This window comes from Ursus arctos, unplaced genomic scaffold, assembly GCF_023065955.2.
Source record: "Ursus arctos isolate Adak ecotype North America unplaced genomic scaffold, UrsArc2.0 scaffold_1, whole genome shotgun sequence".
NCBI lineage: Eukaryota > Metazoa > Chordata > Mammalia > Carnivora > Ursidae > Ursus > Ursus arctos.
Window position 1 is genome coordinate 49,101,776 of NW_026622763.1, and position 14,015 is coordinate 49,115,790.

General features: G+C 39.4%; 1 protein-coding gene across 1 annotated transcript in view; it reads right to left on the bottom strand.

Annotated features, from left to right (window-relative positions):
* Positions 1 to 14,015, bottom strand: part of LRP2 (LDL receptor related protein 2) — a 193,719-nt gene that overhangs the window by 14,728 nt on the left and 164,976 nt on the right. Inside the window, exons 63-69 of the mRNA XM_057318411.1 lie at positions 13,202 to 13,330; positions 8,378 to 8,509; positions 7,142 to 7,273; positions 5,289 to 5,432; positions 3,614 to 3,779; positions 1,840 to 1,968; positions 174 to 394 (exon numbers count right to left, since the gene is read on the bottom strand). Coding sequence (XP_057174394.1) covers positions 174 to 394; positions 1,840 to 1,968; positions 3,614 to 3,779; positions 5,289 to 5,432; positions 7,142 to 7,273; positions 8,378 to 8,509; positions 13,202 to 13,330 — 1,053 coding nt within the window. The remainder of the gene's footprint in view (positions 1 to 173; positions 395 to 1,839; positions 1,969 to 3,613; positions 3,780 to 5,288; positions 5,433 to 7,141; positions 7,274 to 8,377; positions 8,510 to 13,201; positions 13,331 to 14,015) is intronic.

Consider the following 14,015-nt stretch of genomic DNA (forward strand, 5'->3'; position numbering starts at 1 on the left):
CGCATTCATTTGCATTTAAATCAGCAGCTGGGGATTGGAGGGAGTGGTCTCTAAGAACTTTCTAAGAACCTATACCAACCTAAAATCAGGTCCCTCCTGGAGAAAATGGGCAAACTCTAGAAATATATTTCTTGATTATATAAGAACATATTAAAACCTAACCCATTTCTAACCTGCATTTGCAACGATTCTCCTATCAGTCCCATCATGTTTTATAGTTTCAATATTGTTCTCCTTGAAGTCACTCCAGTAGATCCGGTCATTGTTCCAATAATCAATAGCAAGGCCTGTGGGCCAACCAAGGTCCTCCTGAACCAGGATTTTCCGATGCTGTCCATCCATCCAGGCAGACTCGATTTTAGGTTCTCCGCCCCAGTCAGTCCAGTACATAAGCCTGTAACAGAAGGTTTTCTCTTTTTAACACTTCATCTAGTGAGGCTTCTCCGCTGAAGCAGGGCATGCACTTCCAGCCAGGAAGTCAACTGTTTGTCACAGAGGTCTGGGTGCTAAGCGACACTGTTTTTACACTTTACTTTAGAGACAGGGTGAGAAAAGGAGGAGCCAGTGCATCTGTGCTCGATCCTTCCTGAAAACTCCCTCCATAGAAATTGCCCAGCCCTGATCGAGTATATATATATTCAGACACTTTAAAATGTATAAGCACAAAAGCTGTTCATTCTTCATAAAATATTTATTGAATGCCTTATGTGTTAGCAGCACTGCTTGTGCTTGAGATGTATCAGAGAATAAAATAAGAGTTCCAATTTTAAAATTTTGCATCCAATTAATAATTACAGAAGAATTGCACAGACCAGGGCTGACACCACTTCCAATACCTGGAAAAGACCAGGCAGGCAAGATAAATGAGCGGAGCACGGCAGTTATGAACATCAAGTGATGGTGAGAGCAAAGCCCTATCTAGAAGTTCCAGGCAATACTATATCAAGAAAGGCACCCCTACTGGTGCACCTAGGTGGCTCAGTTGGTTACGAGTCCAACTATTGACTTCAGTTCCAGTCATGATCTCAGGGTTGTGAGATCGAGCCCCGCACCAGGCTCCGCACTGGGCATGAAAACCTCTCCCTCTCCCCCTCCACCCTTCCTCCCTCTCTAAAAAAAGAAAAAGAAAAGAAAGGCATGCCTACATAGTGCTTTCAGTTGTTCTGATTTTTCAAGCCAAAAATATAGCTTAAAAAATTGTTTTAGGTTAGTAACTAAGTTTTATTTATTTTTATTTAATTTTTAAAAGATTTTATTTATTTATTTGACAGAGAGAGAGACAGCCAGCAAGAGAGGGAACACAAGCTGGGGGAGTGGGAGAGGAAGAAGCAGGCTCCCAGCAGAGCAGGGAGCCCGATGCGGGGCTCAATCCCAGGACCCTGGGATCATGCCCTGAGCCTAAGGCAGACGCTTAACGACTAAGCCACCCAGGCGCCCCAGTAACTAAGTTTTAAAAACCTTAAAGCTCTGTTTAGTTCAAGTCCAATATGTCTGTAGGCCATACTGAGCCTACCAAGCCACCACTTCGCAGCCTCTAGTCTAAACCAATCATCAGGTAGAGACCAACCCTTAAATTCTATTGAGAAATGTGTGGAATTTAGACAAACTGGGTTATAGAAAAAATGTGGCCAGAAGGCTTCCCCTTACACAGTATCAGTCTGAAGCCTGGATGGTCCTAAATGATCTTTAGGGCATACTACAATTCTTTAAATTAGTCAGTGATGCCATTCCAAATAGTCCAAGGACAATTTCAGTACAATTAGGAAAAAATAAGATATTAATTTTTGACAATCCACTGGAAAGTATCTAGAACATGAAAAGACTCCTTCAAGTACTTACCCTAGTTTGGGATTCACAACCACTGCAGCTGGTTGATTCAGTCCATTGGAAATCAGCCACTTTCTGTACCTCCCATCAAGTTTAGCCACCTCAATCCGTTTAGTCTTGGCATCTGACCAGTAAATATGCCTGAATTTAAAAGGACAAGGTTATACTTGTGAAAGAGTCTCGACTGGTCACTTCTGGGGAACAGGTTTGAAGATGAGAGCCTTCAGTTTGGAAGCTGGGGCTAATAAGACAACTACTTTAGATACCAGTGATCAGAGCAGAGTCTCCCTCTCTCAGGAATGCCTCGATCTCTTCAGCCAAGGGTCTTTGGAAGTTACGAGTGGAAGAGTAAGGGATAGAGGGGGACTCCTGCCTGATCAGCCAGGATCAGTGATGATGATGGACCTCACAGCTGGCACTGCTATGAGACATTACCTCCAGGTGGAAGTCATAAGGCACTGGTTAGCTGGCCCTTTAATTCTGACTGCCCTGTGAGTCTGCTTCTGCTCAGCCCAGAGCGCCCCTGGCATCAACAGCAATCCAGCAGCAGCTCCAAGGATGAGTGGAAACAGCCTTTCCAAAATAACGAACTCAGCAAGGCCATCCTGCCCTATTCCACTGCTAGGGCTGCATGTATCAGTCCCTTATGAACAGAAAGATTTCCATCAGATTCTTCACTCGCTCGTTCATGAAGGCTGAGGAAGGAGTATAACTTCAAACATGAGTTGCCTGGTTGGTTGGTTTTCAGAAGGAAGTGCTAAAGTCTAGAGTTTCAAGTTACTGACTCTCCAAGTCCTTGATTCCTGACAGAAAATTCTGTAATGAGTGCCCTGATAGCCTGTGGGCACAGCGGGGACCTAATTAACTTCTTCAGGAATGTTCATGTCTTCCAGGAGCGCTGGATAAGTTTGTTAAAAGGTGAAAATTAATTTATGCTGCAAATGACTCTCCATTCTCCCAGAAGGCAACAAGCCCCTGAGCCTTCCCTCTCAAACATTTTTTCATTATCCATTCATTTTCAAGGACATGGGGAATTCTATGAATGTTTGAGCTCTGATCCTAACATACTCACTTTCCCATAAATGTTACTCCAGATGCAAGGCTCTTCCTTGAAGAAGAAGCTTATGAACTTTTCCACATCAGTTTGCATCTCGGGCATCTCCCTGATAATAAACCTACTTAAGGTTCCTATTTAGGGATCATACAAAATGTCTGGCTCTGGTCCCTGGGGTTCTAGGAAATCTAAAAGAGCAGAACAAAGCTGACCCCACTATTAACTCGAACTCAAAGGTTAAACAGGAGAGTCCAATTTCCAATCTGTTCAGACAATACAGCCTGCTAAAAACCCAAGATGTGGACTGCTGCTCCTCAAAATAATTACCATAGAGAAAAATGTTTCATCTCAACCACCCTACTGGTAGGACTGGGACGCTGTTTCATTTCTTCACAAAATGAACAGCACTGCCATACTGAAAGATCTAATTTGGGAATCCAACTCTGTTGGCAAGAATGCTCTCCTGGATATAATACAAAATCTTGACCTCAGTGCTTTCCCAAACTTTTTCATGGCAGACACAGAATACAGGAAATGATAATGTTTATATGACACCTCAGGATAAGCAAAGGTGGTTGCGGGGGGGCTGGGTAGGGCAAGCCCAGGCAACACCCAGCTCCACCAGTACTGTGACCTTTATCTGGACCAGCTTAACTCATGTGCCATGGGCAAGCAGTAGGTGGTCTGGACAGGAAAATAGAATAGACAGATGGGGGATGTGGCTATACTTACCTTCCAACCCAGTCCACTGCTAATCCATCTGGTTGCATTATGTATTTCAGGTTCAGGTTAACTTTTGACACAAGATTATTAGTACCAGATTCAAAGTTGGGGATGTAGGCACGTTTGATAGCACCAAAATCAGAGCCATGCCCTAGCACAGTATAATATACGACACCTGCAAGGCAAGACACACAGTTGAGTTTCATGTCAAGAACATCAGGTAAGGGAGGAACTGGGGTCTAATCAGGTGAACTACTGTTCATTTATTGACATCTCTACTTCCTCATTGTTCCTATAAAACTAATAATTCAATTACACTGATCTGATCAAACCTCAAGACATCATACTTGAGCTACTAGCTACAAATACTTCAACTGATAGCTTACTGATATTGACTTAGTTGTTTCTATTTCAAGGTAACTTACTAAAATACATTTCAGCCAAGAGCCTATTTACTCTCATTAGGATCAAGTTCTAGTTTCCAAAATGAAATGTATAGATAAACCAGGGGCAGGCTGTTCAATAACTTGCAGTAAAGGAGCTATGTAGATGAGAAGTCCTATTTTGTGTATACACTAAAGGAGAGTGGACAGCAGGCATCTTTTTTTTCCCCTGGGATAATTATTTATTTTTTTATAATAATTTTTATTATATTATGTTAGTCACCAGCAGGCATCTTAAAAAGCATAGGAAGACTGCAACTTTTAAGGCATATACTTTCGTAGGTGTTTGCCATTCTTGTAAAGTTTATTCCATCATGTAAGTAAGTGTGAAAACACAGCCACAATAAATCTTACATGGCATAATTATTAATAGTTTGCAAAGCATTTTCACATCTGTTATCTCATTTGATCTTCAAAGAACTCTCAGAGGGAGGCAGGCAGACAAGATAAGAAATGGAGAACCAGAGAATTGTTACGATTATTAAAAGTTATAAAGCTTACCAATGAGGGAAACAGGCATAGAAGATGAGTTTTCTGATTCCTGCCCCATTACCATCTCCCACACACCCCACAGAGCCATGAAAGTCTCAACAATTAACATTTTTCATATTTTCACTCATTGAACTAAATTTCAAAAGCAACCATCACATACGCTGTTGGGTCAGATGCTGGGTCAGAGGCTGGATCAGACGCTTGGCATGTGGAGTTGAATTAGATTCAATCCTGTCTCCAAAGAGCTCATGGTTAAGGCACAGGGAGAAAATGATGTGGATGGCTATAACTCAATGTAACACGTGCTTTAGTAAGAGCATGTATAAAACACTATAGGCTCACGAGTGAGCAATTATGGAACTGCGCCCAGGAAGGATTACAGCAGATGTCAGAGGAGGTGACATCTGAACTGAGTCGTTGAAGTCTGAGTAGAAATTTTGAAGCGTACAGTGATAGGGAAGAACAATCCCTGCGTGAACAAAGACAAAGAGATACTGAACAAAGGGATATGAGGTGGTCCTAAAAAAACAATCCCCAGAGATGGGAGAAGGTTTGGTTGCAAGTTGAGAAGGTTTTGCTGGGACACACGGCCAAGCTAAGGTGTCCAGAACACGCTGGATAGGAGGAGCTCTATCCTCCATGCATGCAACGAAATTCACTCATTAAAAAACAGATTCTCCAAAGCTTAACACCTTCTAATTCCATTAATTCAATTAATATCAATGACAGATGCCAAAGTTCATACTTACTGAGACCTATGCCTTCGGGATCCCAATCATAATCAACAGCCTGAATACGTTCCTCGCCTTCAAGATAATCTGAGAACTTCTCAGATGAGAGATTATATTTTCGAATTCGAACATTTTCAGGCAGTAGCAACAAAGGAGGGTTACCTGTAAAAAAGACAAGGGCTGCTTCATCTGTTTGAATTCTATCGGAAGTCTTTTTAAAATGAAGTAGATATAAAATAGTAAGTATACTCCCACCTTTAAAAAAACATGTTTTTATAGGAATCTGACTACCTCTGCTAATCAATAGAACTAATATCCAACTGGGGTGCAAAACCTGTGACTGTGGACAGTCCGTCTCCATTTTCAGGTGGAAGGTTAGTATTTCTGTTAGGGATGTTATCAGTTCTTTATTCTTGGTCCTCTGTTGGGTAATGGTTTAGAACAAGACAAGACTGAGATTCCTAGATAGTGTCCTCTTTTCCACTGATTTTTTTCTCTAATTCACTGACAGTAAAACAGACAAGATTGCAGACAATCTCACAGAAGAAATACAATATGTAGAGTGCTACTAAAAGTTTACCAGGATGTCCTCATTCCTTATTCTTTACTGACAGATTTTATGATTCTTTTAGCAGGTAATCAGCTCCATGACTCAATTTATCTTCCAGCTAATGACAAAAACAGTTTGTTCTTGTTCTTACCCAGAACAGCTATTTCAATAGTGACTCATCCTGGGGTGCTTTGTCTAGAATGTTTAAATTTAATTTACTTGCATAATGTCAATTGAATCTCATTTAACTAACTTTTGAAAGTTCACTTTATATATTTCCTCTGTCTTGACATTGTGTTTTATATGACTACGGGCATTTATTTCAGTCATCTCCTTAGTTAAAAGACTTAAATAGTTTTTAATTTGCTGCCTAATTACCAGACCAACTGCTCAAATGCCTTTACCCTAGTTTTCATTCAGTGTCAAAAATGTTTGGGGGGTAAAATATTTAAGTATGCTAGTCAGATGCATGCTTTAAAAGCCCAATTTGTATGAAGAAATTGAACAGCCATTTTACCCTTAATTTGCAAAGTAAAATGTTATTTCCTTACCAAGTTTGTTAAACTCTCGTACAAACTTCAAATTCAAATCTGTAAGACTTGTAAAGACCTAAACCCCTTGATGGGGATGTGCTGATTTAGATCAGACCTCTGGAAATTTGGACTATATAATACTTTTGCCACATAGTCTTTCTCCTTTGTCATTTCTATCTAGTACTTATTACTGCTTTCTATCAGGTCTGACTCTGAGATACCAGCATTAACCTAAAATGTAGAACTAATGACTGAAGTTATAAATGAGCCAGACTCTCTCTATCTGTGATCGGCAGCCCATGAACAATAAAAAAGATTTATCAACAGAATGTCCTTGATTTGCCCCGACTGCATGTGACTGTTTTTGTGATCCATCTTGAATCACAGGGCCTCAAACCTTGATCTTGGAGTAGGAGCCGGAGGGCTTCATTAATTTCCTTCTGTTGACCACGACCCGATAGACAAGCTTTTGTTGTCTGAATATTCTGGAAGGCGACATCTTGTCCACTTTTTGAAGTTTTATCAAGGTGGACAAGAGGCTAAGCCCAGAATAATACATAGTACTGACTCCTATTTTAATTCCTGCATATTTGTTGTCAGATTGCAGTTATTGTTGTAATTTGGAAGGAGAGGAGAGAGAAGAGCCTGGATGGGCGTTGGAACAGAAGTAGCTGGTGAATTAAAAATAAGACTCTGACAGTCTAAGGTTTACTTTCTGGTATATTGTACTCATCAGCATATATCTCTCTGAAAGTCAACTGATTAATCCCAACATGAACCCATCGTACCATCAGCTGCGCAGCGTTTTCCATACTGGTCACTCTCAGACCTGAAGCCTTTGGCACAGGAACACTCATAACTTCCTTTGGTATTCTGGCAGTTCTGGGGACAGACCCCAAATTGCTCACATTCATTGATGTCTGCAGATAAAATAAAAGCAAATATGTAACATCTGCTCCCAATCATTCCTTCGAGGCCCTGCTCCTGTTTAAATCCATAGTCATAAGCAATGAAGCCTAAGAAGGCTGCAGATGAAGAGAGGCAATAATGCCATCATTCATGGAGCACTTACTAACCTTCAGACATTGTTTCACATGCTTTTCATATTTGTGCCTCATTTAATTCTCTAAAATGACTCTGCAATATAGACCATTCCTAAACCCAAAGTCCCAAAGCTAGTAAGCAATGAAGACAGGGTTCGACTGTAACAGAGTGACTGACTCCGTGCAATAGCAGAACAAAATTTTCACTTTTGGAAAGCAGCAGTGTGTTGGTGCTGTTTGGTACCACTTCCCTTGGCCTAACTAACTTCAGGAAAGGGACTCATTCATTTGGTTTCTTCACTGAGTTCTTAAGTTTCAGCTTCCAAAAGAACTGTCTAAATCATTTGAGTATGACACATCACAAGTTAGAAGCAGCAAATTCAAATAATGAAGGACACTGAAAATCAGACGCATTCCTTATCATCTTGATAAGCTACCTTGCAACTCCATACCTTAGATCTCACTTCTGTCTGGCATAAATAGGTGTGTAATAAATATGTGTGCTTGGACTTTGATGAAGAAAGTAAAACTTGTGCTAATTTTTTAAAAATTGGATCTCTCACACTGATACAATAAGCACTCATCATTCCTGAAGAATTCGTAAATCTTATCCATTCTGCAGACATTACTGAGGATGAGTTATCTGCCTAGCCATCTGCTAAGGACTGGCAAGAGAACATGGAAAAAAACTGGCATCCCTGAGTGCTGTTTTTTTTTCATGACCCAAGAAATTAACGAGCAAAATCTTAACATTTGTCATCATTGGTTATATACAACATGAAAGTACAGCTTACACTCTCATTCAGAACTGATCATCACCCTCTAACAGTATAATTATTGGTGCACTTAGGTATTTTAATGAGCCAGAACTAGTATTTAGCCTCATTAAAGGAATTAACAATGGTTTAATAAAAGGGAATGAGTGGAGAACCTAAAAAATATGAGGATCTCCTAATGGGAATTGGAGGAAATATACTTTACCGTCACAGGAGTTTCTGTCCAAAGTACTGGCTTTGAACCCAGGTCTACAGGAGCAGATAAAGCCTCCTTCATTTAACTGGGTACAATTTTGTTCACATAGATTCTCTGCACATGATCTTTCTTTTCCTGTATCTGGAAAAACAATCTTAGCATTACAAATGAAAGGTACAAACCTATCTACAGCCTACTACTATAGGACATCTCCAGATAACCCCTTTCCATAAGTCCTTGTAGAGGATTGAAGGCCTCTGTATATTCAGATATCTGCTAATGGGGTGAATGCCATTTATACAATTGTATATAATGTTAGATCCTTGAGGCAATCTTCCTGTTATACTCAGCACTGCCAGGCTTCCTGGGGCATCCAATTCCAGAGTCCAGAACTATGAAGTCAGGTGCTCTTCACAACTGTAACCATCAACTCCAGAATTAGATAGATAGATAGATAGATAGATATAGATATACAGATATAGATATACAGATATAGATATAAAGATATAGATATATATGTAATATATATCCTATTATATGTGTAATAAAGGACACTGATACAGTTTAGAACAACACAACAAATAGGAGGAAATTATAAAGGTGTAAGAAGACCAACTGAGATATGTGTACACATATGTATCGAATGTTGGCCAGGGCACAGTAAAATGCATATAATTATTAGTCATACAACTGCTGTAAGAACCATGAAGTGGCACACATGAAAAGGAATTTTGCAACAACATGTATGAACCAAGGACTTTAAAAATATTCATGCTCTATTATCCAGTTATTCCACGTTAATACATTTTTCCTCAAAAGGAGTAAAAAATGTGCACTATGATTTATGTTTAAGGATTATAAATTGTTGATAATAAAATTTTGAAAACAACTTGAGCAATTATGGTTTACTGGTTTTTATCAAATCTAAGTAAGACACCATTGATGCACCATCTTACGTAATGCTAAAAGAGAAAACCTCTGGGACTTACACTATCGCATGTTATCAATTGAAGAATTACCCTTGTTTCAGAGTTGTTTAAATGTGAAAATAAACATGCATCTTACAATCAAGGAGTTATGATTATCTACATGATGGATTGCTAGGCAATCATTCAAATTCATGATTTCAAATGATACTTTGACATGGAAAATATCTATAACAAAAATGGAGGAAAAGATTGTAATGCTAAATATACAATATGTCTTTAAATTTTTTAATACTAAGAAATTATTTTTGCACATGTATGTGCAAAAAAAGACAATCAAAGTACACCAAACTTGAGATTAGTTTTCTTTTACTTATGGGATTCAAGTGATCTTTACTTTGGATTGTTAATATATTTTCTGGATTTTACAGCTTTCATAATACAAAGAAATGTTAATATATTTTCTGGATTTTACAGCTTTCACAAGACAAAGAAAAAAATTCAACAAAAATTCAACAAAATTCAAAATTCATTTTTATAGGGTTCACATGAATGACCCTTGTTATCCCTGCTGTTCTGGGGTCCAGATATTCCAGGGCAGACTTTTAACAGCTCGGACTCCATCCTCACATTTCATTGCTCATCATTGGCCTGAGTTCTTATCTCTGCCAATATCTGTCGAAGCCATCTGGCTTTCATTTTTGCTATTATCGTTAAGTTTGCTTCTTTTATCCTGAGTCTCCATCTACCCTCAAACCTAGGTCTTACAAGGAAGCTGACAAAGATGAACATACCTAGTCAGTGATAATGGAGGCCAAGGCGTGGGAAGGGTGGTGGTTATCTCCATAAAGGATTTAAGCTTTATCTGCATTTCAAATGAAATGTCTCTTGGTCACAGGCTTCTGAATATTTTAGCCAAAGAGACTGTAGTATCTACTGGCTCAATTCTTCCAAAGCAAAATAGATTTCTATCTATTTGTCTCCTACAGTAGGAAATGAGGGTCCCTTAAGGGTATGATAACTATTTAAGTATACATGGTTCAAATAGACTGAAAACATTGAGTTTCAGAAAAGAAAAGTAATCACAAAATAAAGCACAACAGCGTTCAACGGAGTTCAATGGAGTTCAATGGAGTTCAAAGGAGTTCAAACTTCAAAGCCCTTGGAGTTCAAACTTCAAAGCCCTTGAAGTTCAAACTTCAAAGCTATATACACAAAAACTTTAGTTTAGCTCTTAAGAACTACACATCGCTGGGTGCCTGGGTGGCTCAGTCGTTAAGCATCTGCCTTTGGCTCAGGTCATGATCCCAGCGTTCTGGGATCAAGCCCCACATCGGGCTCCCTGAAGCCTGCTTCTCCCTCTCCCACTCCCTGGCTTGTGTTCCCTCTCTCACTGCCTCTCTCTCTGTCAAATAAATAAATAAAATCTTTAAAAAAAAAAAAAAAAAAAAAGAACTACACATTGCTAAATAAGTCTATTCAGATTTTTTTATTTCTTCCAGAGTCAGTTTCATTGTTTTGTCTAAGAATTTGGCCATTTCACCTAAGTTGTCTAATTTGTTGACATAAAATTTCTCATACTATTCCCTTATTATCTTTAAAATTTCTGTAAGGTTGGTAGTGATGTCTCCTCTACAATGTTAATAAATGTGACCCATTTTTATTAATTTGGATAGCCTTAAGCCAGTTATATAACTTCTTTGGGTCTCATGTGTATAATTACATTCTATAATCTCCTCCCAGCTCTAAAATCTGTAACATGACTAAAGGTCCCAGGAGTTAAACATTTCTGGACCAAATGCTCCCCTGAGTGAGTTATACTCTGATGAAGCAAGAGTCCTTCAAACAAGAGCAGAAACCATAAAACATTATAAGATCCTTCCTCAAATATGAGGAATTACGTCTTTCGATAACAATCACCATCTTAACCCACAAACAACAGATATATCCAAACCCAAACATATGACACTCTAAAAATATTAAAGCCTTTCCTTTCCTGACTTTCAAGTACTTTTTAAAAAGCAAACATATGCCCTGAACACCTCAGAGATCCTGTTAAAATAAATAGGAGAAGGAGAAGAGACAGGGAAAAGAAAAGAAAGGCAAGTGGATTAGTAGCACCCAAAAACTGGTATTTTAAATAAGAATTCTATAATAATAATAATAATAATAATAATAATAATAAAGAATCCACAAACCAAATAAATAAATAAGAACTCCATGTCTCCAATTATTGACCCACAGCAGTAAGACTGATTCACTATTCACTTAATATCTAAAAAGAAATGCTCCTCCTGTACTTAAATTAGTATCTACGCTACTTATTTTCTTTAAATAAACCCTGCTTTTAATCAAACGTCATCTGAATTAAAAGTACTGTAGTCAAATGTAAGCTTTTTAAATGGCAACTAAAGGAGGAACTAAGGTTTAACCCAAGCCCAACTAGAAAATACTCCAAACTCCTGGAACTGTCCACTTATCAGTCTCAGCACCAGACCCAAATCTAACACCCAGTTTTGCAAATGTCATGTTCATGCTTTTTAAAATATTTAATCAAGTCACACTGTTATGTCAAAAATTCCAAGCCCCACTAGGAAAGTGTGTGAAATAAAGGGCAAATCAATGCAATATGACCGATTATTGACTCTCCTTTGTAATTCACCCAGGAGAAAAGTTGCCAGGAAATCCTTGGGGTGTCTCAGAAGAAAAGGAATCAAAGCCCAAGTTGAAAATGTGTGGTGCTAACTAAGATGACTAAGTCATGGGCTCCTAGAGTTCGAAGAACTTTTTTTTTCTATGAAGAAACTGAGGCCTGGAAAGGTCAGCTGATGCTCAAAGGGGCACAGCTAGTGGCTGAGGAAACTAGAGGCCAGCTTTCCTCATCTGGAGTCACAGGACTATTCAAATTCTGCCTCTGCCACTCTGTATGACCTCAGGCAACTTCCTTAAGCTCTCTGAGACATAATAATTGCAACCCAGTGGGGTTTGCCTGGTGACAAATTATATAATGTATGTGCAAGGATTTCATAAGAACTCTAAAGGACTAAAAAGGTATGAATTATTAAGATGCCATTCCAACATTTCCATCACAATATTGAATTAGAACCACCCCTTGATTGTATTCATCATCCTTTTCCTACACAAAGTCTCCCTCTACTTTAAAAATAAAGATAAATGTTCCTTCTGAGCTCCCCCGTGACATCCCCATCTTTATCAACTCCCCTTAAAAGATTTTCCCCTACATGCCAAAGGATACTGCATTTGGCTTAAGGGGGAAAATATGCAGACTAATAAACAATATACACAGCATTAAGGTGCTGGGAGGCAACTAGTTAATGAGAGGAGGTGCACTGGAGTTAGGCAGGTAAGAATTCAAATCTTCACTCAGCCTCTTGATGGCAAAAAGACATGCAGTTTTTTCACACCTGTAAGCCAGTTTCCTCATTAAAAAATATTTGAGGGGCGCCTGCGTGGCACAGTTGGTTAAGCGTCCAACTCTTGGTTTCGGCTCGGGTCATGATCTTAGGATAATAAGATGGAGCCCCACGTCGGGCTCTGCACTCAGCACGGAGTCTGCTTGGGTTTCTCTCTTCCTCTCCCTATGCCCCTCCCCACCCCCATTCTCTCTAATAAATAAATAAATCTTTTTTAAAAATTGAGAGAGAGAATACTACCCAGCTCGTAGGACTGTTACAAGGATAAAATGAGATAATCCATGTAGTGTTTAGCACAATGTCTGATATAGAGTCAATGCTCAGTAACAGGTAGCTATAGGCTTGACTGCAGTTCAGAGCACAAAATAAATTGAAGAGAAATATGTGGTTACCATCTACTTCATGTGACTGCATGCTTTCATTAGGTAAACCTGAGTTACTACGATGAAATACAATAATAAATATTTACTTACTGCAACCCGTTTCATCAAAATGGTCACCACAGTCATCGACATCATCACATACAAGATGCTGTGAAATGCAATGTCCATTGCTACACTTAAATTCATTTTCTGTACAAGGTCTAGAGGTCGAAGCTAAACCTGTAATTTAAGAACAATAGTTAAAGTCAAAACTTTCTCTTCTGCGCAGCAAGATGCCTCCCTCTGTGGCGGATAGTTATTGCTCACAAAAAGCCTGTGCTTCCCTACATTTCCCAGCCTCCGTTGCAGTTACGTTGGGACCACGTGACTAGTTCTGGCCAATGGGCTGTGAGTAGGAAGTGATATGTGTCACTTCTGCACTGAAGCAATTAAAGCTCATGTATCTCCCTGCTTTGGCAACCTTGGAAGCAACCTGTTTCAGGTGGCCTAGCTACACGACGGAGGGGCTGGACAACCTGCACTGGCCTTTACTTGGGTGAGAAGTAAGTCTTCATTAGGGACCACCGCTGAGTTTGAAATGTGTTGGGTGCAGAGGTAGTATGAGTTACCCTGAATAGTAGATATGCAAGGTACCTCCATAACAAAACCTAAGTTATGGGGCACTGCCTTCATAGTCAGGGGGCAAGCAATGAGGAAAGGGATATTGGAGACAGGAAAGATGGAGACCCATATTATGCAAAGGCAAAGCCTTTGGTAAAAGTGTCACTTGGGAAACACTGGAAGGCAGACCACCTGCTTACTGAAACTGTCAACCTAGGGAAAGAGGTGAGAAGACAGAACGTTAGTGTGCACTGCTTGCCATTACCCGAGTTTGGCAGGGAGTACAAGTCAGAGAAAGGTTCAG